Here is a 27,981-nt window from a genome sequence, read left to right as displayed (position 1 = left end):
TATGATACATAATACCATAAGTACTGCTAAAAGAAATTAACAGCTCCTCACTGATCTTCACTAATATTTTTTAATATCTAATCCAGTGCTTCCTGAAGTATGGTTTTCAGACTGCTTGATGGTTTACAGGGAGATAAGGAACTTGCACCACAGTGGATCAGTGCACAACATACTTCACTGAGAAAGTTTTGTCACAGAACAATGTCAGCTGAATAAAACAATGTGCTTAGTGACATAGTTCATTTACATCTATTGGATGGCTGAGTAGCAGTGTTCTGTATTCACATTTCCCCAGCTGTCTCCTAAGTGTCTTTTATGTCCAGTTCATATGTTGCATTTGGATGTGGTGTTTCTTTGAATCTAGAACAGTCTCTCCATTTTTTTTAATGGCCCTACCTTTTAGAGACCCACATTAGGAATCTGGCTGGTTGTAGTGTCACCAACCATCCTGGATTGCCTGAGACTCTCCTGGTTTTAGCAGTGATCCTGTATCCTGGGATAGGATGTTCTCTGTTTCCTTATGGTGGTGTTTGGGTCCTCTTTCCAGCCCTGAATTTCCTGTAAATGAGAAGTTCTTGGGTCAAAAGTCTTGGTTAGATTGAAATTAAACCATTTTTGACAAGAATGCTTCATAAGTAATGTCATGTACTGTATGTATGTCACATCTTATTTGGAGGCATGCAGTGTCAGTTGTCCACTCTTAGTAAAGGTGATCAGTTAGGTTGTGGCCCTCAGAATGCTCCATGTAATTTTCTCTTTATAATTAACTAGAAATCTGTGGGGTGTTTCTTTGGTACCATATGATTGTCCTGTTCCCCAGTAACATCTCAACCAAAGATTTTAACATCTATTGATTACTGTTTCCTGACTCAGTAATTCATTTTTCTAATTTTTAAAATGTATTCTCTGACTTGGTGATTTAATTGGGGGCTGGAAGATGTTGAGAAACTCTGGGTGTGGGGACCAGCAACGTGTTTTAACATGTTGCCCAGGTGATTCTGATGCTCACTCAAGTTTGTGAGCCAGTGGTTTCGAGCCACTGTTCCTCAGCCTTGGTTGCGCATTGGAATCACCTGGGGACCATTTATTTATTTATTTATTTATTTATTTATTTATTTATTTATTTATTTAATGTGTTTATCAAATTTGGAGAGAGAGGGAGAGACAGACAGACAAGAATACGAGCAGGGGAGGGGCAGATAGAGAGGGAGACACAGAATCCAAGGCAGGCTCCAGGCTCTGAGCTTTCAGCACAGAGCCTGATAAGGGGCTCAAACTTGCGACCTACAAGATATGACTCGAGCCACCCAGGCACCCACCTGGGGACCTTTAAAAACAAAGGTTCCTGTGTGTCACTCCCTCAGAGATTCAGATTTAATTCATTTTGGGTGTGGCCCTAACATCATTATTTTAAAAACTCCCTAGAGAGCTCTAATGTGCAAGTAAGGATGAAAACCCGGTCTAGGGTTTTTATCTCCAAGCCCAGTGTTTGGCTTGATGAGTGAATGTGCACATTAAATTGCAGATAAAAAACTAGCTGTGTAATACATAGGCCAAATAGCTTGCTTTTTTGCTTCCTCCTTGTCTAGACCCACCCAGGGTCTCTAAGCACTGGTTTGCAGTCCTTTGAAAAGATTTTCATCCCTTGAAAGCATTCTCCTTCCCATGGTTTCAACAGTTATTCTGGTGGGTGTGGTAGAGAGTGGGGCTGAGATACCATCAGTTGCTAGTAATCCTAGCCAAGCCATAAAATTAACCTTCATACAGGGCAAGAAAAAAGTGAGCTCATTTTATTATTAATGTATGACAGTTGTTTTAAGGGTTTATTCTCAGCCTGCCTCTTACCTGTCTTCCAGAACTGGCTTCTGTTTTTAATGTTTTTATTTATTTTTGAGAGAGAGGGAAAGAGAGAGAGAGAAAGTACAAGCAGGGGAGGGGCAGAGAGAGAGGGAGACACAATCCAAGGCAGACTCTAGGCTCTGAGCCGTCAGCACAGAGCCTGATGTGGGGTTGAACTCACAAACCATGAGACCATGCCCTGAGCCAAGGTTTGATGCTTAACTGACTGAGCCACCCAGGTGCCCCCAGAACTGGCTTCTTCTTGTTAGGCTTGTCTTAGAGTTGCTGAACCTATGAATGAAATTTTGACATTGCCCTTATTGCAGGTGTGGAGTTTTATCTACTGCAGTGGTTCCCAGTCTTAGCTGCACGATGGACCTCCTGGTTCCTGGGGCTTGGGCCCTACCCCCAGATATTCTAATTTACTTGATCCGGGGTGTGGCTCAAGCATCTGGAGTTTTAAAAGATCCTTCAAAGTGATTCTAATGTGCAGTCAGGGTTATGATCCTCCAATTAGGGCTGTGGTTCCCAAACTTGTCTGCATAATAAAATTCCCCAGGGATCTTTTAAAGGTTCCAAAATCCATGCCACACCCCAGACTAATTAAATCATCACAGCCTCTGGGATGGGACGCACACATTGGTAATTTTGAAGTTTCCCCCAGTGATTCCAATGTGCAGCCAGTTTTGAGAGCCACAGGGTTAGGGTATTTGATGGTTTGGGGGTTGGAAGGGAGAAAAGAATGATTGTCATTTGCTGAGATGTAAGTCTTCCAACCCTTCACCTTCAAAATCACATTGCCAATTTATAATTTACAGGATCATCATTGTTATTTTTCTGAGAGATGTATTTCAAAGTGGCATGGCCATAAAATGCAGTCATGAACCAATTGAAGCTCCCTTAGAACTTACCAATTAATTCAAGTCCAAAAGGACAATTGAAATGGAATATAATTATGTCCCAGACTTAAAAATTTTCCATCAGCTGATTTGATTCTGTCATTGTATGTATTTCCACATTATGTTTCCCATTGTTTCTTCTCAAAGGAGACTAAGTGGGGTGGCAATGCTGACATCTAGACCAGATCCATACAGTAGAGGAGCATGTCAATATCAAGTCCATTCCTAATTGTTTGGGATCCTCAGAGGACATGGAGGGTGAGAGGTGTTTGCTCTGAGGACCTAAAAAAGGAATTTATTTTTAAATAAATGTATTTATTTTATTTTTAAAATAAAAACATATTTTTAAAATATAAAAGGAATTTATATTTAAAAGTGTTGGCATTGACTACTTGTATTTTACTGAGCACCTTTATTTGTAACCAATACAAGGAATACCTGCAAAGAGAGGGTTGTATATCTATACTCAGCTGTTTAATAGTTTTTCTCCTCCACCTAGACTGTGAGCCTTGAGGGCATAAGAGCTATAGTGTGTTCACTGTTGTATCTCTGTTTACCACCCAGTCCAGTGTCTGAAATTTACAGGTGCTCAGAGAGGCGATATAGTATACTAGCCAAGAGGACAGCTTTGGAATCAGTCTGACCTGGGCTTGAATCCTGACTCCCATCACTTTCATGCTGTGTGACCTTGGGTGAGTTGCTTATCCTCTCCAACCTTCTGTTTCCTGCCCCTCTCCCTGTAAAATAAGGGTAATAATAGCATAATAACTTACTTCATGGGATTGTTGTGACCCATTCAGCAAAACAGTATTTGTATAGCACCTTGCACATTGAGTGGCACATTCTTAGTAATACCAGTGAGAGTATTCTTAATAATCCCATTATTTTTTGAAGGAATAAATGGATGGCATAGTCTGCTTTCCCTTCCCTCTCTTGAGATTAACAAGCAAAAATAACCTAATCAGTTTGGTTTCTGTAAGATTTCAATACTTAATTTCAGGCAAATAAAACCAAGCATACATTGGAAAGAGTGTCTTCCCTGTTGGTGTTGGTGTTTCTCAGCATTTATGTTATAGTCAAATATTACAACTTCTAGTAAAAAGTTTAAATACAGTTTGGAGAGAAAAATGAAGCAAAGAAAACAGATAAGGCCACCCCTTTCATTTTGTCACCCTCAAAATATTGTTTGCTGAAATAATCCACTTGTCAAATCCCTTTGTACTGCTGTGAGAAGTGCTAACATAAGACATGTTTTCTGAAAATAGCTGTGATGAGGTGTCATGAATTAAGGGCTTTGGTGCAGAACTGATTAAGTTCCTTTATGGGTAGAATAGCTCAGGATCATAAATTGCCCAGAACCTCTACTGGCCCACCCTTTCCACCTCCTAAAAGGAAACTTGTTTCTAGGAATATATTTTTTTTCTTAAACTAAATGTACTATAAATGCTGTGTAGTATCCTAAATTGGATCCTGAACAGAAAAAGGACATTAGTGGAAAAACTGGAAGAATCTGAATAAAGTCTGTAGTTTAGTAAATTGTACCATTGTTAGTGTCATAGTTTTGATCAATGAATTAGAGTTATGTGAGGTGTTAATGTTAGAGGAGCCTGGATAAAGTGTATATGGGAACTCTGTTTGCAACACTTCCACACATCTAAAATTACTTCAAAACAATTTTTTAAAAACTCTAAATGTAGTCTTTTAAAGACAAAACATACTCATTGAAAACTAATTCTAGAAAAACCAGGTCTGGGCAGGTGTTGAGGCCAGGACTCCAGGGATAGAATAGCGCTCACCTAGATACCCAGATATGTGCTCAAGCACTACCTGTGATAAGGTAACAAAGGGCAGGAGTAGCATGTAGCAATTCTTTTATAATAAGGAATTTTTGGCAGCCTATCAAAAAGCAGTTCCTTTCTTTCAGTATAAGCTAGCCTAGTTTAAAACACAGCAGCCTGGCCTAAAAGAGGTCCAAATATAAATGCTGCAATCAAAAGACATAGGATGTCATAATGGATACAAAACAGATCCATCTACATGCTGCCTACATGAGATTCATTTTAGACCTAAAGGTACCTGCAGATTGAAAGTGAGAGGATGGAGAAATATTTACAATGCAAATGGGTGTCAAAGAGTAGCGATACTTATATTGGAAAATCTAGACTTTGAAACAAAGACTGTAACGAGATAAAGAAGGGCACTATATTGTAATAAAGGGGACAATCCAGTAAGAAGACATAACAGTTGCAAATATTTATGCATCCAACATGAAAGCACCCAAATATGTAAAACTGTCATTGATGGACATAAAAGAACTAATTGATTGTAATACAACAACAGTAGGGGACTTTAACACCCCACTTACATCAATGTACAGATCATCTTAACAGAAAATCAACAAGGAAACAAGGGCTTTGAATGACACACTGGCCCAGATGGACTTAGCAGATATATTCAGAACATTGCATCTTAAAAGAGCAGAATACATATTCTTTTCAGGTGCACATGGGACATTCTCTAGAATACATTAAATATTAGGTCACAAATCAGGCCTCAGCAAATAAAAAAAGATTGAAGTCATACCACACAACTTTTCTGACCACAACACTGTGAAACTAGAAGTCAACTACAAGAAAACATTTTGAAAGACCACAAACATGGAGGTTAAATAACATGCTACTAAACAATGAATGGGTCAACCAAGAAATCAAAGAAGAAATTTAAAAAATACATGGAACCAAATGAAGATGAAAACACAATGGTTCAAAACCTTTGGGATACAGCAAAAATGGTCCTAAGAGGAAGTATATAGCAATACATGCCTACTCAAAAATCAAGAAAAATTGGGGTGCCTGGGTGGCTCAGTCGGTTAAGCGGCCAACTTCAGCTCAGGTCATGATCTCGCGGTCCGTGAGTGTGAGCCCCGAGTCGGGCTCTGTGCTGACAGCTCAGAGCCTGGAGCCTCTTTAAGATTCTGTGTCTCCCTCTCTCTGACCCTCCCCAGTTCATGCTCTGTCTCTCCCTGTCTCAAAAATAAATAAACGTTAAAAAAAAATTTTTTTTAAATCAAGAAAAATCTCAAACAACCTAACATTATACCTAAAGGGGCTAGAAAAAGAACAACAGATGAAGCCTAAAGCTAGCAGAAGGAAGGAAGTAATAAAAATTAGAGTAGAAATAAATGACATAAAACTAAAAAAAAAAAAAAATCCAGTAGAACAGATCAAGAAACCAGGAGCTGGTTCTTTGAAAAAATTGATAAACCCCTAGCCAGACTTACCAAAGAGGAAAGTGAAAGGACCCAAATGGAATCACAAATGAGAGAGGAGAAATAACAACCAACACCACAAAAACATAAGAGAATATTATGAAAAACTGTACGTCAACAAATTAGACAACCTGGAAGAAATGGATAAATTCCTAGAAACATGAACTACCAAAACTGAAACAGGAGGAAATAGAAAATTTGAACAGATTGATGACCTGCAGAGAAATTGAATCAGTTACTTAAAAAACTCCCAACAAACAAAATTCCAGGGCCAATGGCTTCACAGGTGAATTCTATCAAACATTTAAAGAAGAGTTATTACCTATTCCTCTCAAACTATTCCAAAAGGTAGAGATGGAAGGAAAGCTTCCCAATTTATTCTGAGATCAGTATTACCCTGATACCAAAACCAGATAAAGACTCCCCCAAAAAAGAGAACTACAGGCCAATATCCCTGATGAACATGGATGCAGAAATTCTCAATAACATACCAGTAAACCAAATCCAACAATACATTTAAAAAATCATTCACCATTATCAAGTGAGATTTATTCCTTGGTTGCAAGGTGGTTTAGTATTCACAAATCAATCCACGTGATATACCACATTAATAAAGGATAAGAACTATATGATCATTTCAATAGCTGCAGAAAAAACATTTGACAAGGTACAGTTTCCATTCATGATGAAAACCATGAAAAAAATAGGTTTAGAGGGAACATACCTCAGCATAATAAAGGCCATATATGAAAAACCCACAGCTAATATCCTTCTTAATGGGGAAAAACTGAGAGCTTTTCCTCTACAGTCAGGAAGAAGACAGAGATGTCCACCCTCACTACTGTTATTTAACATAGTACTGGAGGTCCTAGCCACAGCAATCAGACAACAAGAAGAAAAGGCATCCAAATCACCAAGGAAGTAGCAAAACTTCCATTATTTGCAGATGATATTCTGTATAGAAAACCCTAAAGAAACCTCGCAAAAAATTTGGCTAGAACTGATCAACAAATTCAGCAGTCACAGGATACAAAATCAATGTACAGAAATTTGTTGCCTTTCTAAACACCAATAATGAAGCAGCAAAAAGAAAAATTAAGGAATCAATCCCATTTATAGTTGCAACAAATACAATAAGATACCTAGCCAAAGAAGCGAAAGACCTATACTCTGTGAAATGTAAAACACCGATGAAAGAAATTGAAGATGACACAAACAAATGGAAACACATTCCATGTATTGAATAGCATGGTAATTCTTAGGACTGGGCTCATTTTTCCAAGCAGATATAAAAGGCTTGCTGTCTCTTAGCACCAGAGTTCTATTTTAGTTCCTGGAAGTGGCGACTAGCATGAGCGTGGGATTGCGTGGGATTCTTGAGTCATCATCACACAGCACAGTTTGAGTGCTTTGTTAACATCACTCTGCCCACCACCTGACAGCAGAGCCTCCTGGGCTCCCTGGACCTGAGCCAGGCACTTCATAGGCATAGGGATGGAAGTACAAGCCCCCTGACTCCCACAACCCCCAGCTGATACTATTTCTGTGCCAACAGCAGGAAGTTCTTGCTGCTTTTTCACTCACCTGGGATAACACCACCTGTGTTTTGCACAGAGATTGATATGAGAGAAAAGGCAAGGAGAGTAGGAGGATGGATTGTTATAGCTAAAGAAATAAGGCATAGGCCAAGGGTGCCATGGCTACAGTTGTTTTAGCAATACCTATGAAAATGAAGTAGGATGCAGAGAGGATTTCCATTCCTGGAAAGCTGGCAATAACTCTCATTCTCCACACCCCTTCCTGTCAGAAATCCCAGTTTTGGTCATTGACCCAGTTACTGGGTCAACCCAGTAAAGGGTTTACAGGGGTTAGTGACAAAGCAGTGAGTCCAGGTGACCCCTGCTCCACTCATGGTCAATGGCATTTTATGGTTAAGAATGCTAGTTGTCAGGATTCTCCTGGGAAGAGTGGTGTTGTATTCATTGAACTTGGTTAAATCTCACTAGTAGAAACTGCCTTGAAAATGAGTGATTCTAATTGGTTACTGGGAGGGAAGAATGATATTCAAAACACAACAGGTATGGCCCAAACACCAAACACTCAAATATTCAGGGGATTTATTGCTATGTTAGCTACTACTGTTTTGCATGCTCTAACCCTAAATGATCGCTGTCCTTTCTTGACTCTTTTTGTGTCCTCACTTTATGACCTGTGTTCTGCAGATCACACTGGATACCAGTACTGCTGGCAGGGTACTTTTGGCAGGTAGAAACAACATATAAATGAAGAGTGGTAACTAGATGTCAGGGGTTGAAATCCATTCCAAGCAAAGGGACACCCCCTCCACCTCTGCATATTGAATTCTCTAGTCAGAAAACCAAGGCCTATCTTGCAAGACAAAATGAAGAAGTACTCAGAGCCACATGGGGCTTGTTGAATGATGGACCAGGGTCTTTTTGCTCACAAAGTGCTATGGCAGGAGCTAAGCTTTAAAAGTCCTGGAGGAGGGAGGCTAAGACCTTGACAATGAAAGAAGAGAAACTCCAAGGCAACCATTTGCCTGAAAGTAAATTTGCCCCACCTAGGGTCAAGAAAGTATCCTTAATCTAGATCTCCGGGCTGCTATGCTGAGATATGGATTTGTAAGACCTTTTTGGCAGATTTAGGATTTTCAAAGACAAGAGTATGGGAGGCAGTGGTTGGCAGTGGTTAGCGTTACCTTAAACTCTCCATGCTCTTTTTACATTAGAATCCAAGACCTCTCTCTTTGGGTTGTTCTTTACAGAAAAGAGGATACCTCTCCCAGAAGGAGGGCATAGCTGTCTAATGATCTAAGCCCCTCCCCTAATCATAATAAAGCAGCTTGGATTTAATGAGGTACTTATTATATGTCAGGCACTATGCTAAGCATTTTTATATGGACTTTCCCCTTTGATCCTGACAACAACCCTGTGAGGTAGGTGTCCTTATTACTGTCTTCACTGGGGGAAATTGCCAGGGTTACCCAGCTTGATATGGGATTTGGGAAGTACAGTAACAGCCTGCTGCAACAAAATTAAGGTTCACTTGACAAGTAAATAGAGGTATGCTGGCTGTATTGGGGGGATATTCTTTAAATAACTTTGTGATTGATAGACTGTGTATAGGAAAATTTAGTTGACACCCAGGAACACGTACGTTATACAAGGGGAAGTGTGCCAATATACTGAAACTGAGATTTATCGCGTTGTTTCAACCTAAATTCTCCAACTTGCCCACATTTATAGGTAGCACTCCCACCCCCTTTTAACCACACTTCCCTTTTGGCTGAGAAATTATTCCTGTCTCATAAATATACATGCCAGAAAGGCAAATGTGGATGATTCACTTTTCTTAAGAACACTGGTTTGTTGAATTACATTTTCTGTCTGATAAAACCCTTCTTCAGTAGAAATAGTTGAAGAATCCCTGAGTGAGAATGATTGTCAACATAATTCTTCAGTGACATTTATTAGGCAAATTGGAGGAAAGTAGGTGGGTCAGGAGTGGCCAGAGAAGACCCAAGGAGGAAGCAGTATTTTTGGACAGGAAAGATAGAGTACTGGCTTGGGCACACAGGATATTTGGATTTTAAGAGTATCTCTGTCAGTAATCAGCTGTACAATCTTTGCACTTAACCTCTCTGTACCCCAAACTCCTTCATCTGTTTAACAACTGAGGTTGGATTAGAGGCTCTGTCTCAGAACCCTGTCAAAAACCCACAAGGTGCCTGGGGTAGTTCTTTTGGAAATAAGGCCATGTGTAGTGCATAATAGCAAATGATGCAATCTTAGTGTCATACCCTCTAGATGGGGTTGTAAGACCGATTATTCTGTGCAAGGTTTCTATCCTTCAGAAACAAGTATGAACTAGTTGGCTTAGAAGTTAAGAGCTTGAGTTATGGAGTTGGACCATAGTTTGAAAACCAGTTATGCCACTTCCTAATGGGTGCCCTGGGACAAATGATTTCACCTCCCTGAACATCAGTTTCTCCTTCTGTAAGATGATGTAATAAATAGTACCAACCTCATAGGCTTGTGAAGATGAAAGGCAATAGTATGTAAAGCTTTTAGCCCAGCACCTGGCAAAATAGAAGTACTCAGTCATCCATGTCTGCTACAACTATTGTCATACTTATTTCTATCAATGTAATTCTCTTGACTTGGGCATGGCTACATTTCTGCACTTTTCTGGATATAGCTTTCTCTTTCTGCATGGAATTTGAGAAAAGCATAAGTAGATCTTTCTGGCCTAATGCCAGCTCTAGAGTCAGACCTGGATTCAAATCCCTGCTCTGCTTCTTACAGAGTGTGGGACCTTGGGCAAATTGTTTAACTTTTCTGCTCCTTAGTTCGCTAATATGTAAAATGCAGGCAGGTGTACTGCCTACCCCTAAGGGTTGTTGTGAATAAGATCATGAATGTGAAGAACTTAGGCCTGTGCCGAAGGCCTGACACCCAGAAGGCTCTCAATAAATGTTGGCTGTGATACTGATGGTGAAAGTAATAGTTGTAGTAATAGTAAATACTACCACTACCCTCCACGGGATGGAAGACTGATTGTGTTCAAGTTTGTACAGCTTTTGCATACCTAACCAAAGTGTTGGGAGAGGCAGTAATTGTTCTTCCTGGCGAGATAGCAAGGGAATTGCTGCCAGGCTTCACAGACCATGGCAGGGAACTTAAAACTGACTTGTTTTCAGATGCATGACTGAAAATGATTCAGTAGAGCATAATTCTCAGCAGAAAAGTTCTATTTATTTCTGCCAGTCCTCTTACACCCAAGAACCTTAGGGGAAAAAAGGTAATCACAAAATGACCCTCCACTTCTAAGACTCTATTTCAGTTGGTCACCCATAACATGTTGTTCATAGGCTTCATGAGGAACATTTGGGTGCAAAGACCTAAAAAGCCTCTGTTCTTCTTTGCCAAGGTCATCTTCATTCTCAAACGGATGCCACCTAACTTTTCTTAAGCCTCTCTGCAGGTATAAGCTTCATTTGACGGCTAGAACATAGATGTACAGGAACAATGGGAATCCTCAGGGATATGATGTTAGATAGGTGGATTTGTAGGGGGACTTTAGAGGTATTTGTAAGTAGAAGTGAAAAAACTGAGCAGTACTAACGATTCTAGAGATGAGCCCATTTGCTGAAGGAGGGATATGAGATGGTTTTTTTGGATTTCTCTCCAGTTTTCTCTTTAATACCCTGCTAAAAGTCTAATAAGAGAAAGAAAACAGCCAGTCAGTGCAAGTGAAACTAAACACCAGGTTTCCTGTCATTCCCAGATCACTCCTGGTTGGGAGGGTGTTGGCCCTTATGCACAAGAGGGTGTAAGACTGCTCCCCTCCAGGCACCTGCCCTCTGCCCCTGGCCCCATACTTTCTCTCAGTCTTGCTGTCTCCCCTCTCCCCTTCATATAATGAATACTAACCACAGGATCCAGAGGAAGCTTCACAGGGATTTTCCAGTAACATCTCCTCTGTGTCCCAGGTATCCAGTTTTTTTTCCCCCTGGGTTCTGAGGTTATAGAAATGAAAAATGGATTTCAACTTTAGACCGAGATTTAGGGGTAGTTTCTGACATCTCAAAAAACACTTCCTCTGCTCTTCTACAAGATTTCTCCCACTCAACTCTCATCCTCGCCCCTCATCCCCAGAGCAGTGCCTCTCTTCTCCTTAATGGGTCTGGCCAAGTCTAGGCCCCTCCATATAGGTATAACAACCCAAGGCTCTGGGGTGGCTTGAAGAGCTAGATACTTTGGAGAGCAGAGGCGACATAATATTGACATTTGACCATCATTGAAAATGGGGTCCGAAGGAACATTGAGAAGGAGTGGCCATTAACAACAATGGGCCTAACAGACACATGAAAAGATGCTCAACGTCACTCCTCATCAGGGAAATACAAATCAAAACCACACTGAGATACCACCTCACGCCAGTCAGAGTGGCTGAAATGAACAATTCAGGAGACTATAGATGCTGGAGAGGATGTGGAGAAATGGGAACCCTCTTGCACTGTTGGTGGGAATGCAAACTGGTGCAGCCACTCTGGAAAACAGTGTGGAGGTTCCTCAAACAATTAAAAATAGATTTACCCTATGACCCAGCAATAGCACTGCTAGGAATTTACCCAAGGGATACAGGAGTGCTGATGCATAGGGGCACTTGTACCCCAGTGTTTATAGCAGCACTTTCAACAATAGCCAAGTTATGGAAAGAGCCTAAATGTCCATCAACTGACGAATGGATAAAGAAGATGTGGTTTATATACACAATGGAATACTACTTGGCAATGAGAAAGAATGAAATCTGGCCATTTGTAGCAACATGGATGGAACTGGAGGGTATTATGCTAAGTGAAATAAGTCAGGCAGAGGAAGACAGATACCATATGTTTTCACTCATATATGGATCCTGAGAGACTTAACAGAAGACCATGGGGGAGGGGAAGGGGGAAGAAAAGTTACAGAGAGGGAGAGAGGCAAACCATAAGAGACTCTTAAATACTGAGAACAAACTGAGGGTGGATGGGGGGTGGGGGAGAGGGGAAAGTGGGTGATGGGCATTGAGGAGGGCACCTGTTGGGATGAGCACTGGGTGTTGTATGGAAACCAATTTGACAATAAATTATATTTAATATAAAAAAAACCTCTTGTGATTCAGGCAACAACATGGATGACTCTTAAGTACATTGTTCTGAATAAAATAAGCAGACCCCTCCCCCCCAAAAAAACAACAATGGGCCTTCAAGGCCTCATAGCTTTTTTTTAATGCCTTTATTGTATTGGGAGACATTGTAAATGCTTATTATAAAACCTGGAACTTCCAAAAAAGCAAAAATCCAAAGAAAGTCACCTAGGCCTTTTACTTCTCAAAACCACCTAGTATTTTACCCCTAGAGAAAACCACTGCTGATGTTTTGGTGATTTCCCTCCAGATATTCTGTGCATGTATACACATCATTCTAAACATGCTAGACTCTGATTTACCATATTCTCTAACAAAATTTCAGGTTGTGGAAAACTTTCCATGTCAGTAAATATAAGTCAACATTATCCCTTTTAATGTCTACATCATATTCCATTGTATGAATGCACCATACTTTATTTAGCCATTCCCTATTGTTAGCCCTTTGCTTGTTTTCAACTTTTAGCTATTGTACACACTGTTGGGTTTCCACATTTTTAAAGTTCTTAATATGTATATATACATACTGAGAGAGGGAGAGCAGAAGAGAGACAGACAACCAAACTACTCACCATAAAGTAGTGAGTAGTACATAAAGGTTGTACTAATTTGTACTTACACCACTGGAAATCATAACCTTTAAGATAACCTGATAGCTGTGCAAACAAAAATCTTGTGTCAGCCAGTGCTGGAGTGCTGGGGCATCATACTGGGCTACCAGATGATGGTCTCCAAGCACTCTCCCTGTACTTCATTAACTTCTTCTAACTACTAACCATAGTATGAGAAAAGAGCTTCAGACTCAAAATAGGAATATTCTTGTATAAATCATGAGAGAAGGCCTATATATCTTTCCTGACTAACCACTGGTCCAGCATTACCTTTAAAAGGATCATCTTCAATGCGTGAAGCTGGGGCTGCAAGTCATCACTTTGATTGTCACAAAGCTCAGTAGTGTTCCAAGTTCTGTTTCCCCCAGAACATTCACCTTCCTCCATAGGTTCATCTAAAGCAAATGTTACTGATATGTTCTTTTTAGGCCTTAATCTTAAACCTTCTTTCTGTACAACAAGAAAATGGAGAAAAAAGTCAGTTGGTTCTCTGATAGTTCAGAGTGATTGGTCCCTTGGACAGTAACATTTAAAGAGCCATTTACCTGTAGGATTGGCTTTAGGGGCCTAGCTTCCATTGAGCATTGTCCTAGATGCTGTCTTTTTTCTTTTGACGTTCCCATCCTGGTAGTGTGGCCGGGGAAGACAGGAGAGAAAAAGCAATAGTGCAGACACACTTCAAGCTCCTTAATTGAATGCAGCTATTTCCCCATCCCTGCCATATGCCTTTGGACATTGAAAGGAGGAAAGGACAGAGCAAGAGGACATTTAGATCTTTTATTCCTCAAAACCTTAATCAACTCCTGTTTTCTTTTTTTCCTTTGTGTTCTTCTTTTCCATATTCCTGTTCTCTCTCATCTTTTCTTATTATCAGGAGGATCAGAGAACTGAAAGCAAAGAATGTGGGGTGGCTCCAAGACTTTCAGCCATAGAAGGTTTCCAATAAATTTCTTAAGTGGTTCCTGCTCCTTTTCTCCTCTGTGTGGCCCAACCAAACAACAGAAACCCTGTTTTGGAGAAGCTCTAATCCTAATAGGCTGGCTTTACCTTTATACAACTCATCCCACTAACATGACCACTCAAGTTGTGCTGAAGGGAGGGTATACCTCACAGTGTTGGAATGTTTGTGGTCATTGCCCTAGCCACATTTGGGCCAGTGGATCTTGAGACATTGCTCAGCACTGCACAGAATCCAAACACTACCCAGAAGTTCCTGCATATGTTGAATATGGACTCCTGCATCTGTTCTTATCAGTACACCTAATAGAGGCAGCTCAGTACCTGTCTGATGAGGGTCTTTCCCCAGAGCTTCTGGTACCCTTGGAGGTTGGGATGCTTGAGGGGAGTGGCTGTCGGCGAGTACACAGCTCTTCATATTTATCCCCAATGGCAGCTAATAGCCAGCGCAGCCCTTCAATTATGGGCTGATGGTTCCTTCTTTGGAGGTTTTTGATGATTTAACAGGGTTCCTATGATAAAAAAGAGAAGAGAAGGCTGTAACCCAGGAACCTGGGACCCCGGAGGCCCAAAGTCCTAATTATTATCAACCAAGAACAGAGGTACACTTAAGCTCTGCTCTGTCTAGAGAGGCTCTAAGACTTCCTAGGAGAGACTTAGCACTCACTCCTGAGAAAGTAAATGAAAGACAAATGTTAAGGTCTTTAAATAAGTTGTGGTGTAATGTCCTGGATGTCTGACCTTGGGCAAGTCCCTCATAATCTCTGAACCTTAGCCTCTTTATACATAAAATGAGAATACTGAAACTTCTAACTGTAAAGAGCTATTTTGAAGTCCTAATGAGAAAACAGATGTGAAGGTGTTATAAGAATGTGTTATTTACTGTCAGTGTCAAGTCAAAAATCATCACTGTAGATGTTGCCTGTGGGGGAGGCTTTGCCTGAGACCTGGCATATGTGGCTGATTATGGAATGGGCCCAGGGATGCATCAACTGGGCTCAAGAGGGTAAGGGAGGGGATTAAGGGGGTGGGTAGATACTTACCACTCGGCACAGGGACTTGTTATCATTCACTAGCCTTTCTAGGAATAGATATGCAATAATATCACAGGGTAGGAGGGCATCCTTCTTGTCCTGTTTGTTTGCCATGCTAGAGCAGGGCATAGGAGAGAAGGAGGAAACAGAAGAGGAAGAGTGTAACAGAAATAGAGTCCAAAGGCAAGCAAAGAAGGGAAAGAGGAGGAGAACCACTTCTAGTACAACTACTACATATCCAGGAACTAGCTTCAAAGACATAACCAATGAGATGAGTCAGAAATTTTTCCAGCCAACTCTCAGTGGAGGAAAGAAGAGCACAAATAATTTTAATTCAAGAGAATTCCCAGGCTTCATCTCTCACTTCCTCTACACTATGCCACAAAACTTTAATTAGAATTGCTAACCAGGATATGAACAGATTTGGAGTTTTTACACACTCTCCCAACCTTTGTTCATGCTTGAGTTGGGGGTGCTAATGAGGAATGAAAAAGGCAAAAATAGAGTGGGAGAGGAGTGAGGATTGATGGGCCACCTGAATTATCACCTTAGAATGAGTGCTAGTTACATAACTCTTGGGTAGTTAGCCAAAGGAGGAGTCCATTGGCATCAATTATACAAAATAAGGATTGTTTTCTGCTATCTTCTCAGGGCTAGAAACTGAAGCCAGAAAAGAAAAAATCAGGAAGGCAGTCTTCCAGAAGAGTTGAGGGAAGGGGGTGGAAGATCCAGATATTACTCTCCATTTCACTTTGATGCTTGCCTTCAGAATTACCTTTCTTTTTAATTTTTTTAATTTTTTTTAACGCTTATTCATTTTTTGAGACAGAGAGAGACAGAGCATGAATGGGGGAGGGTCAGAGAGAGGGAGACACAGAATCTGAAACAGGCTTCAGGCTCTGAGCTGTCAGCACGGAGCCCGACGCGGGGCTCGAACTCACGGACTGTGAGATCATGACCTGAGCTGAAGTCGGCCGCTCAACCGACTGAGCCACCCAGGCGCCCCCAGAATTACCTTTCTATAGGTAGGTAACATGTTCCCCCATGGCAATATGTGATAGAAAGTGGCTCTTAAAAACAGCCCCCAGAGGACTGGCTCACTTCCCTTCACTGAGCCCAAGGGAGGAGAAGGTCAAGCTGGGTATGACAAAGGGACCACCCTTCCTCCATCTACTCTTCTGGAGGTACAAAATAGGAAGGGGAAATTGGTCACAAAAGCAGAGTCTTACAGTAGGGTAGGTTTCCCTGCCACTCTTTTATCAGACAGCAGACGCGTTAAGATGATCTTCACTTCCTGCATGCATCCCAAGTCACTGGAATCCAGGACAAAAACAAGTCCGTGTGCCTGTGCATAGTAGTTCGGCCAGGTTTCTTGGCCCTTCATGTCTCCACTCAAGTCATAGATGGAAACTTCATACTCATGCAGTAGGAGTGTAGTCAATTCAGATTTCATGCAATTGTTCATCCTACGTGGAAGTACTATGCATAGGGGAAGAGAGGAGAAGCAACCACAAAGCAGGGGAATAGAGTTAGATGTGAGAATTTGTTAAGCAGTGATTTGAAGCTTGACCAGAGCCTTCCCTGAGGAATCCCACTGAGGCATCCTGCCATCCTGCTCACACTCACGGATTCATCTTCCTAAACCAGCACTTGGTCATGCTACCCTTTCCTGGCTCAGTAACCTTTGGTGAGTGCCCACTGCTCCCAGGATAGAATACACACTCCTTTGCCACCTAACCTCCCAGACCTGACTGGTGTCCACAGTGCTCCTGGTACACACCCAGTTTCTTCCTCTTTCTTCTCCTTGGCTCATGTTCTAGCCGCCCCGGCCATTCCACAAGAATGTCATGCTTTGTCTTGTTCTGGGCCTTCAGAAGATGCTATCCCACTGCTTAGAACACTCTTCCATTACTCTTTATTTGGTTAATGCCTTTAAAAAAATATATCAATTTAGGGGCACCTGGGTGGCTCAGTTAATTAAGCCTCCGACATTGGCTCAGGTCATGATCTCACAGTTCATGGGTTCGAGCCCTGCATCAGGCTCTGTGCTGACAGCTCAGAGCCTGGAGCCTGCTTCATATTCTGTGTCTCCCTCTCTCTCTGCCCTTCCCCCACTCATGCTGTGTCTCTCTGTCAAAAAATAAACATTAAATAACTTTTTATAAATAAATAAATAAATAAATAAATAAATAAATAAATAAATAATAAAATATCAGTTGAGGGACACCTAAGTGGTTCAGTTGGTTATGCATCTGACTTGAGCTCAGGTCATCATCTGACAGTTTATGAGTTCAAGCCCCACATCGAGCTCTCTGCTGTCAGCAGGGATCCTGCTTTGGATCCCCTGTCTCCCTCTCTCTCTCTGCCCCTGCCCTGCTTGCACTCTGTCTCTCTCAAAATAAATAAATAAACCTAGTTTTTTTTTCTTTTTATATCAATTTAGATCTTGTTTTCTCTAGAAAGTTTTCCCTAACTCACACCACCATCTCCTAGTCTAGACAGGTGTCTTTCTTCTGGGCTTAACCACTCTCACAGCACATATTAGTGTTAGAAATGTTATGATTTTGTTATATGAGTTATAAACTACAACAGGACAGGAACGCTTTCAGTTTCATTCACTATTATACTCATGATGCTGAGCACAGAAGGTGGCATACAGCTAGCACCAATGAATATTTGTTCAATGGATTTTGATGAATGAATGAATGAGTGAGTGAGTGAGTGAATGAACAAGTGGCCCTTCTCTCCCACCCATTCTTCAAGGCCCAGCTCAAGTAGCACTTTCTTTAGGAAGCCTCTCTGACCTATCCAGCTCTCACTTCTCTCTTGTTGAGCACGTGGTATATTAAACTTGTTCTTAACCTCATTCTGTGCATGTCCTATGTTCCCAACTAAAATATGAGCTCTGTCATGGCGGGGCTCTGCATTACCTTACATACAGTAGGTGTTCAACAAATGTTTATGGTGCCTGTTACTGTGGATACAAGTATGAAGTTCTCTTCCTCATATCTCCTCCAAGAAACCATTCCTAACTCAGATACATTTACCATTTCAAGGCTATTGCCAGAGCATAGTATCCCATAGGGCATTCCATACCTCTTACAGTTCTCATAGAAATGCAGTTCAAAATGACAATCTTTATACACATTTCAGTCTTTTGAACTGACAGTCCTGGCCTAGCTCTCTCCCCACATTAGTACTAAAGTGATTTTATAGATTCTATACACTCATACCTGGAAGTTCTAACACCAACATTGGTAGCTTATTTATATATAGCCTTAGACCTACCTGTGACATTTTTCCACGGGATTGCAAGAATGAGTCATTTAGCTGAGAAGTTAGTAAGATGCTTTCAGATCTTTGGAAATGTATGATTACACACACATTTACATGTATGTGTGTATGTGTGTGTGTGTATTATTATCATTACATTTTAATGTGATCTTATAATTCCTGTTTTCATGTCAGTCAATCATCTTTTTTTTTAAAGTTTATTTTTGACACAGAGAGAGAGAGAGCAAGCACGAGTGGGGGAGGGGCAGAGAGAGGGAGACACAGAATCTGAAGCAGGTTCCAGGCTCTGAGCTGTCAGCACAGAGCCCAACGTGGGGCTCAAACTCATGGACCTCAAGATCATGACCTGAGCCAAAGTCGGATGCTCAACCAACTGAGCCACCCAAGTGCCCCTCACCTTTTTAATTATAGTTTTCAGATAACATAGTTTTCAGTTACAACTTTGGTGTGATATTTTCTATGTCTGTATTAGACTACTTAAAAATAATGAGTGAAACTAAAGGTAATTTTCAAATCTTGTTTCCTGCATCCAAGCAAGCTTTATATTATTTTTTCTCTGTCAGAGCAAATCATTTCCCCTAGATTTTTTTTTACTTTTACTTGAAAACTTACCAATTCCTTCAGTAATGCAATGTATTGTTGGTGAACCTTAGAAGCCATGAGAAGTTGTTCCCTGATAATTTACATTTCTCTTATTTTCTCTATTAATTTATAAACTCCCTGAATACAAGTACTGAGTGTAATTCATCTCTGTATCCCTAGAATAGTATTTCATAAAGGATTGTCTTGGGACTGTCTGCTTCAGAGTTACATGGGGGTGATTGTTAAGTTCTACTTTATACCAAATGAATCAGAACCTCTGTGTTTGGGACACTGGCATTTGTATGTTTAACAAACTCCTTTAGTTAAGAAAATCCCCAGGTGATTTTTCTGCACTTCAAAGCTTGAGACCCACTGCCCTAGAAAGCAGTGAAACTCATGCCTGTTGTGTTTCAGCATCATCTGGTGCACTTGTTAAGATTTTGAATCTGTGGGTCCACCCAGACCAAAATAACTGAACCTCCAGGCACCTGGATCAGTAGGTATGAAATCTCTCCAGGTACTTCTGAATTTTGGCTCTCAGTACTCACTATGCTCCATGATCATCTGTGGAGCTTTTAAAACCTAAGACGCTAGGCCTCATTCTTTGAAGGTTTGATGCCATAGATCTGGGGTGGGGCTTAAGCATCCTTTTTTTTTTTTTTTTAAAGCTCCCCAGGTGACTGAATGTATAGCCGATTTGAGAGGCACTGCTCTAAATGCCCTCATCTAGGGCATCTGCTTGTGCTCATGTTGGGGGTTTCTTGCCCCACGTGACTATGCCAGACAAAAAAGTTATAGTGAATGGTATCCTTGATAATAATGGCTTATGTCCCAAAATATTTTATAGCTGGAATCATCAAATGTTCACACAAGTTATGACTTGTAGAATGGAATTTCTTTCCTAGGCTGTTGTCTGTTCTTAACAATCATAAACATTTGCAGGAGCAGGTGACGTGATCTATTGCAATTTGGGTACAGAGCAACCTACTAGATTGACTCTCGTTGTCCTGCATGGACAGAGATGGCCTGAGCCATTCTTCACAATGTGAAATCAGTAGCACTTTGCTTCTTGACCATTAAAAACTATTCTTTGAATGAAGTTACAACCATAAGCCTATTGGTTTATGAATCAGCCCCTAAGTTAGTCACCAGCCACAAGGCAAGTTATACAGTAACGCATTAAATAGACTACAGGCTTTTTCCTCTAGGAATTAGAATGAAAAGCAGGTACTATTCTCACAGACAAAATAGTACATGGCTAATTGCAGATGAATGCTTCCCAAAGCTGGCTGGCCATCAGAAACACCTGGGGAGTTTTTAAAAAATAGATTCCCAGGCCTCACCCAGAGTGGATGGGAATCTAGGGGTGGGGCTGAGTTGGGGCTCTGAAAATTATCCCCACTTTTATCAGTAATCTTGTGATTTATCTTGGCTCCTTGATTTTCCTGCTACTGTTTACCTTTTTTTTTTTTTTCATTTTTCTGCCTATCAGAAAGTTGGGAGAGACAGGGAATCCATTTTGCTGCCTACTAGGGGAAAGGATGGGGAATGGAGAAGTTGTAAAGAGGCAATATGTTGCCTGAGGAGAATGGTGGAATGGGGGAGAACATTCATTCCACAAATACTTTTTGAGTGCCTGCCTGACGGTACTAAAAGTACAGACTAAAGATACAGAGCTGAAAAGATCCATTACTTCTCAAGGGGCTCACAGTCTAGGGGATGGACTTGCTGTTGTACAGTGATGTGTCTTAAGTGCATGATAGAGGGAGGCACAGAATAGGGTGGGATCTAGGAAGGAGGTGCTGAGCATTAGGGGTAGCCCAGGTCACACTGGGGTCAAGCTTAAGCTTGTGACTCAGGGCATTTGATTAAGCAGTTAGGTATTGGAGCGAATGAAATGCTAGGTAATGAGATAGCATGTACAGAGTGTGTGCATGTGAACTAGAATGGTATGATCACAGAAGAATAGCAAATAATTTGTTTTGGCTCTGTCAGGGAGCATATGCAGAGAGCATGGGAAATGAAATTGGAGGAGAAGTCAGGGGCCAAATCGTGGAGGACCTTGTATACTGCTAATGAATTTAAGTTTTGTTTTGATAACATTGGAGAGGAATTGAATGGTTTTGAATAAGGAAGCTCCATGATCAGGGTTTTGCATTAGGTCTTTCAGGCAACCATGTGGATTGAATACTGGGGGTGGAGGACAACTAGAGATAGCAAAATCAGCTAGCAGGCAGTTACTGTGGTTCAAGGAAATTGATGCAGACTTCAAGTAGACAAGTAGTAGAGGAGTCAAGTTAGCCCTTTCCTGTATCTTGCTGAGAGCCCAGGTTATATAAAGTTCAGCCACATCATCATGCCCCTTCTTTTATTTAATAAACATTAATGGAGGGCATCCTATGCTGGGATCCCTGATTGACTGGTTATCAGTTAGATGGGTCTTCACAACTAGAATAGTAGCTTCCTGAAATTCTGTGTAACTTCTTCTTGAAGTGTCAAGGGTATTAAACTGGAGATCTGGTGTTAAAGTTGCATGTCTCTGAACTGACAACATTTCTCAAGCTCCAACCCTCTATATTAACTGTCACAAAGAGTTTCATGTTTTTAAACTTCTTCATCGTCCCACACTTGTCTCTCTTATCTAGACCAAATTCTACTTTAATTGAGTTCTGAAACTAGACACTGTTTCAAACATGCTATCCTTCATAATTGACTGTAGTACTTAACATAGTTTGAGCTCATTCACACTACACTATGAGAGGACCTTCAATTAGGATATCTTATTTTTTTTTCATTATTCTTATTCTTTTTTTTAATTTTATTTTTTATTTTTATTTTTTTCATGAAATTTATTGTCAAATTGGTTTCCATACAACACCCAGTGCTCATCCCAAAAGGTGCCCTCCTCAATACCCATCACTCACCCTCCCCTCCCTCCCACCCCCCATCAACCCTCAGTTTGTTCTCAGTTTTTAACAGTCTCTTATGCTTTGGCGCTCTCCCACTCTAACCTCTTTTTTTTTCCTTCCCCTCCCCCATGGTCTTCTGTTAAGTTTCTCAGGATCCACATAAGAGTGAAAACATACGGTATCTGTCTTTCTCTGTATGGCTTATTTCACTTAGTATCACACTCTCCAGTTCCATCCACGTTGCTACAAAAGGCCATATTTCATTCTTTCTCATTGCCACGTAGTATTCCATTGTGTATATAAACCACAATTTCTTTATCCATTCATCAGTTGATGGACATTTAGGCTCTTTCCATAATTTGGCTATTGTTGAGAGTGCTGCTATAAACATTGGGGTACAAGTGCCCCTATGCACCAGTACTCCTGTATCCCTTGGATAAATTCCTAGCAGTGCTATTGCTGGGTCATAGGGTAGGTCTATTTTTAATTTTCTGAGGAACGTCCACACTGTTTTCCAGAGTGGCTGCACCAATTTGCATTCCCACCAACAGTGCAAGAGGGTTCCCGTTTCTCCACATCCTCTCCAGCATCTATAGTCTCCTGATTTGTTCATTTTGGCCACTCTGACTGGCGTGAGGTGATATCTGAGTGTGGTTTTGATTTGTATTTCCCTGATGAGGAGCGACGTTGAACATCTTTTCATGTGCCTGTTGGCCATCCGGATGTCTTCTTTAGAGAACTGTCTATTCATGTTTTCTGCCCATTTCTTCACTGGGTTATTTGTTTTTCGGGTGTGGAGTTTGGTGAGCTCTTTATAGATTTTGGATACTAGCCCTTTGTCCGATATGTCATTTGCAAATATCTTTTTCCATTCCGTTGGTTGCCTTTTGTTTTGTTGGTTGTTTCCTTTGCTGTGCAGAAGCTTTTTATCTTCATAAGGTCCCAGTAATTCACTTTTGCTTTTAATTCCCTTGCCTTTGGGGATGTGTCGAGTAAGAGATTGCTACGGCTGAGGTCAGAGAGGTCTTTTCCTGCTTTCTCCTCTAGGGTTTTGATGGTTTCCTGTCTCACATTCAGGTCCTTTATCCATTTTGAGTTTATTTTTGTGAATGGTGTGAGAAAGTGGTCTAGTTTCATCCTTCTGCATGTTGCTGTCCAGTTCTCCCAGCACCATTTGTTAAAGAGACTGTCTTTTTTCCATTGGATGTTCTTTCCTGCTTTGTCAAAGATGAGTTGGCCATACGTTTGTGGGTCTAGTTCTGGGGTTTCTATTCTATTCCATTGGTCTATGTGTCTGTTTTTGTGCCAATCCCATGCTGTCCTGATGATGACAGCTTTGTAGTAGAGGCTAAACTCTGGGATTGTGATGCCTCCTGCTTTGGTCTTCTTCTTCAAAATTACTTTGGCTATTCGGGGCCTTTTGTGGTTCCATATGAATTTTAGAATTGCTTGCTCTAGTTTTGAGAAGAATGCTGGTGCAATTTTGATTGGGATTGCATTGAATGTGTAGATAGCTTTGGGTAGTATTGACATTTTGACAATATTTATTCTTCCCATCCATGAGCAGGGAATGTCTTTCCATTTCTTTATATCTTCTTCAATTACCTGCATAAGCTTTCTATAGTTGTCAGCATACAGATCTTTTACATCTTTGGTTAGATTTATTCCTAGGTATTTTATGCTTCTTGGTGCAATTGTGAATGGGATCAGTTTCTTTATTTGTCTTTCTGTTGCTTCATTGTTAGTGTATAAGAATGCAACTGATTTCTGTACATTGATTTTGTATCCTGCAACTTTGCTGAATTCATGTATCAGTTCTAGCAGACTTTTGGTGGAGTCTATCGGATTTTCCATGTATAATATCATGTCATCTGCAAAAAGCAAAAGCTTGACTTCATCTTTGCCAATTTGGATGCCTTTGATTTCCTTTTGTTGTCTGATTGCTGATGCTAGCACTTCCAGCACTATGTTAAACAACAGCAGTGAGAGTGGGCATCCCTGTCTTGTTCCTGATCTCAGGGAAAAAGCTCTCAGTTTTTCCCCGTTGAGGATGATGTTAGCTGTGGGCTTTTCATAAATGGCTTTTATGATCTTTAAGTATGTTCCTTCTATCCCGACTTTCTCAAGGGTTTTTATTAAGAAAGGGTGCTGGATTTTGTCAAAGGCCTTTTCTGTATCGATTGACAGGATCATATGGTTCTTCTCTTTTTTTTTTGTTAATGTGATGTATCACGTTGATTGATTTGTGAATGTTGAACCAGCCCTGCATCCCAGGAATGAATCCCACTTGATCATGGTGAATAATTCTTTTTATATGCCGTTGAATTCGATTTGCTAGTATCTTATTGAGAATTTTTGCATCCATATTCATCAGGGATATTGGCCTGTAGTTCTCTTTTTTACTGGGTCTCTGTCTGGTTTAGGAATCAAAGTAATACTGGCTTCATAGAATGAGTCTGGAAGTTTTCCTTCCCTTTCTATTTCTTGGAATAGCTTGAGAAGGATAGGTATTATCTCTGCTTTAAACGTCTGGTAGAACTCCCCTGGGAAGCCATCTGGTCCTGGACTCTTATTTGTTGGGAGATTTTTGATAACCGATTCAATTTCTTCGCTAGTTATGGGTCTGTTCAAGCTTTCTATTTCCTCCTGATTGAGTTTTGGAAGAGTGTGGGTGTTTAGGAATTTATCCATTTCTTCCAGGTTGTCCAATTTGTGGGCATATAATTTTTCATAGTATTCCCTGATAATTGTTTGTATCTCTGAGGGATTGGTTGTAATAATTCCATTTTCATTCATGATTTTATCTATTTGGGTCATCTCCCTAGGATATCTTATAAAGGGAGAGGTGACAGACATTACATAAACAGGCTGATAATACCCAATGAGAGGAGTGTGTGTATGGGAAGTGTTTATCTTCAAAAGAGCAAAAGAAGGAACCTGAGGGCCATGGAATACAGCTGGGAAGGAATGGTTATTTCATTGGTCTCTGGGGCCCATGGGAGACCTAAACTAGTATCTAATGCTCTTAATTCCTTACGTCTTTGGAAAGCCTCCACAAGAACGGTTTTGCCTGAGTTGTCTAATCCAACGATAGTGATGGTCACATTCCTGGAAATGGAAAAGAAAAATGAGCCAAGGCCTTAAAAAGCACTGTTCGTTCTCAGGAGAAACAAAAAATTCTACTCTTCCTTGATTGACTGAGGCTCTGCCTGTCGTAGTCCCAATGCATGTACCATAAAAAGCACACCCAAGATGGTATAAAGTGGTATGGGAACCCCTTCCCAAAACCTCTAAGGATACTTTTCTTCCCTGATTTACTTTCCTTGTAGAATTGGCCATCCTCCCCCAAATTTGTCTCCAGTCTTGCAGATGTTGCTTAATCACATTCCTTCATAATATATATCATGAAGATTTGTCCCCTGAGGGACTGTGGGCAGATATGTTGGAGGAAATGGTGGAATAGGTCTAGAGAAATAACTGCAAAATTACCTTTGTGTCTCTTCAGCTGTCTTTAGCTGAGACCAGCAGGATGTCAATAGCCGGAACATGATTCAGCTTGGTTCTTTAATATTAAGTGAAACAAGTAAATGAAAAATAAGCCCCATTATTAGCACTGAACCTAAGTCAGCTTATGAGTACACAGGTGCTGATAAACGACAGAAGTCCATAACTTCATTCTATCCAATCTTGTCTATAAATGTCATAGAGGGAGAAACTGGTTATTCTCAACTCCACTGATAGGTACCTGCAAAGTGGGGGATTTCTTATTAAAGCAACCCACCATGGGCATGATAACATCAGGTGTGGCCTATTTCTTCAGTCACAGTTCATGTCTGTTAGGAATATCTTCATTCAATCCTGGATGGGGACAGGGTATGCGCTAATGCCTTGGAAAAGAATCACATTAGATTTCAAGTAGGACCTATTGGGAGACCTAGTCTAAGTAACAACAGTACATTGGGCTTGGTTCTCTTATTGTTTCTGCTTCAAAAATGTGGGTGTTGGTGACCCAGTCTCATAGATTTCATACAATTTCTAGTGCTTTAAGAGACCTTGGAGATCGGGACACCTGGATGGCTCAGTCGGTTAAGTGACCAGCACTTGATCCGGCTCAGGACATGATCTCATAGTCGTAGGGTCAAGCCCCACATCAGGCTCTGTACTGAGGGTAGAGCCTGCTTGGGATTCCCTCTTTCCCCCTCTCTCTGCCCCTCCCCTGCTCATGCTCTCTCTCTCAAAATAAATGAATAAGCTGAAAAAAAAAGAGAGACTTTAGAGATTACCTAGTCTAATAGATTTCAAACATCAGTCCATGTGCCTCACTCTCAAAGATTCCAGAGAGCTGCATAAGCTCCCCAGGTGATTTCAAAGTGCATCCATATTTGGAAGTCATCGCCTAAGTAAAAAGGGCAATTTAGACAATCACTTCAAGGTTTATCCATGTTGTAGCATATATTAGTATTTTGTTCCTTTTTGTGGTTGAATAATATTCCATTGTGTGGATATACTACATTTTGTTTATCCATTAATCAGTTGATATTACTTCTACTTTTTGGCTCATAGGAATAATGCTGCTGTAAACATTTGTGTACAAGCTTCTGTATGGGCATATATTTTCAGCTCTCTTGGGTATATACCTAGGAGTGTAATTACTGAATCATATGATAACTTTATGTTTAACCTTTTGAGGCAGTGCCAGACTGTTTTCCAAAGTGGCTGCCGTATTTTACACTCCCACCAGCACTACGGGAGGGTTCCAATTTCTCCACATCTTCACCAACACTTGTTGTCTTTTTGTTTATAGCTATCCTAGAGGGTGTGAAGTGGTATCTAATTGTGGTTTTGATTTACATTTTCATAATCACTAATTACATTGGAGCCTGGAGCTGGGGGAAGTGCTGCTTGGGTTAGCAAATACTTCAGATGGGATTTGCTTAGCTATCTAATGAGCACAGTGCATGTCCAACTTATCAATGGGTAATTCAGCAGGGTTCTGCAGAGTCACTCACTATTTTGGAGAATTGCTATTCCCAAATAGAGACTCACACTTCATGGTATTACTGAGAGTAAAATTTATTCCCTAGGAAAATCACTTGCCTCCCCATAAGGACCCCCTGGAGAATGGCTATGGCTTATGCCAAATGAAAGGGAAACCTTATATATGGCCTATGATCAAATCCAGCCTTACTCCTGCTTTGCTTATGAAGCTGATAAGACCTAGAGCCTGAAACACCAGAGCCTGATTGCCTGGGTTCCATGATAGCTATCTCCCTTTGAGATGAGGCCAGTAGCAGCTTCATGTCTAGTTCCTGATAATTGGCAGAGCTTCCTAGCTTGATCTCAGGCTCTGTGTATTTGCTAGTGCCACCAAGAAAGGTCAAACTGACATCACACAAGTTTTTCCTCAAGGACTCATTCTAAAGAAGGATAAATAAATAGGATAACTGAGGAAGAAAACAATTAGACTAAGGGTTCCCAATCCTTTCTTTCATTTCCAGTATCTCTCCTATGTATCCTGGGATTAAATCACCTAAATTAAACGTTCAGATCTCTTATCTGTAGAATGGAGATAATGATATATTTTGCTTACCTTGAGGTGGTTAATTATTTATCTGATTACAAGTTGGTTCTTTTTGGATGAAAGACATAAGATGTGTAGAGTAATAGGAAGGTGTATTTAGCTTTATAGCTTTCTTGCCAGATTAATACAGCTCAGTTGCCTGCTTATGAGGGGTAAGGCAATGGCCTAACAATGGCTGTCAAGGTTCTGACATATCTATGGCAACCACTGCCTGGTTCATAGCAACCAAACCCACATCTTCCTATCTTGTATGATTACAGCTTATTACTAAATTAACTTTTAGTCATCATGGGTTT

At 40.7% G+C, this 27,981-nt stretch overlaps 2 protein-coding genes across 2 annotated transcripts in view; one reads left to right on the top strand and one right to left on the bottom strand.

Annotated features, from left to right (window-relative positions):
- TRMT2B (tRNA methyltransferase 2 homolog B) overlaps nt 1-27,981 on the top strand; it is an 80,827-nt gene that overhangs the window by 9,302 nt on the left and 43,544 nt on the right. The window lies entirely within an intron of this gene.
- ARL13A (ADP ribosylation factor like GTPase 13A) lies at nt 50-27,810 on the bottom strand. The gene is given in 9 exon segments (XM_058712321.1): nt 50-558; nt 2,751-3,020; nt 13,874-13,965; nt 14,611-14,797; nt 15,329-15,434; nt 16,549-16,798; nt 25,142-25,212; nt 25,594-25,666; nt 27,695-27,810. Coding segments are annotated over 7 exon segments (822 nt in total). The 5' UTR covers nt 25,653-25,666; nt 27,695-27,810; the 3' UTR covers nt 50-558; nt 2,751-2,963.

The sequence above is a fragment of the Neofelis nebulosa genome, chromosome X (assembly GCF_028018385.1).
Source record: "Neofelis nebulosa isolate mNeoNeb1 chromosome X, mNeoNeb1.pri, whole genome shotgun sequence".
NCBI classification, from domain to species: domain Eukaryota; kingdom Metazoa; phylum Chordata; class Mammalia; order Carnivora; family Felidae; genus Neofelis; species Neofelis nebulosa.
The sequence above is the reverse complement of the archived record's forward strand: the minus strand, read 5'-3'. Positions and strand labels throughout refer to the sequence as shown.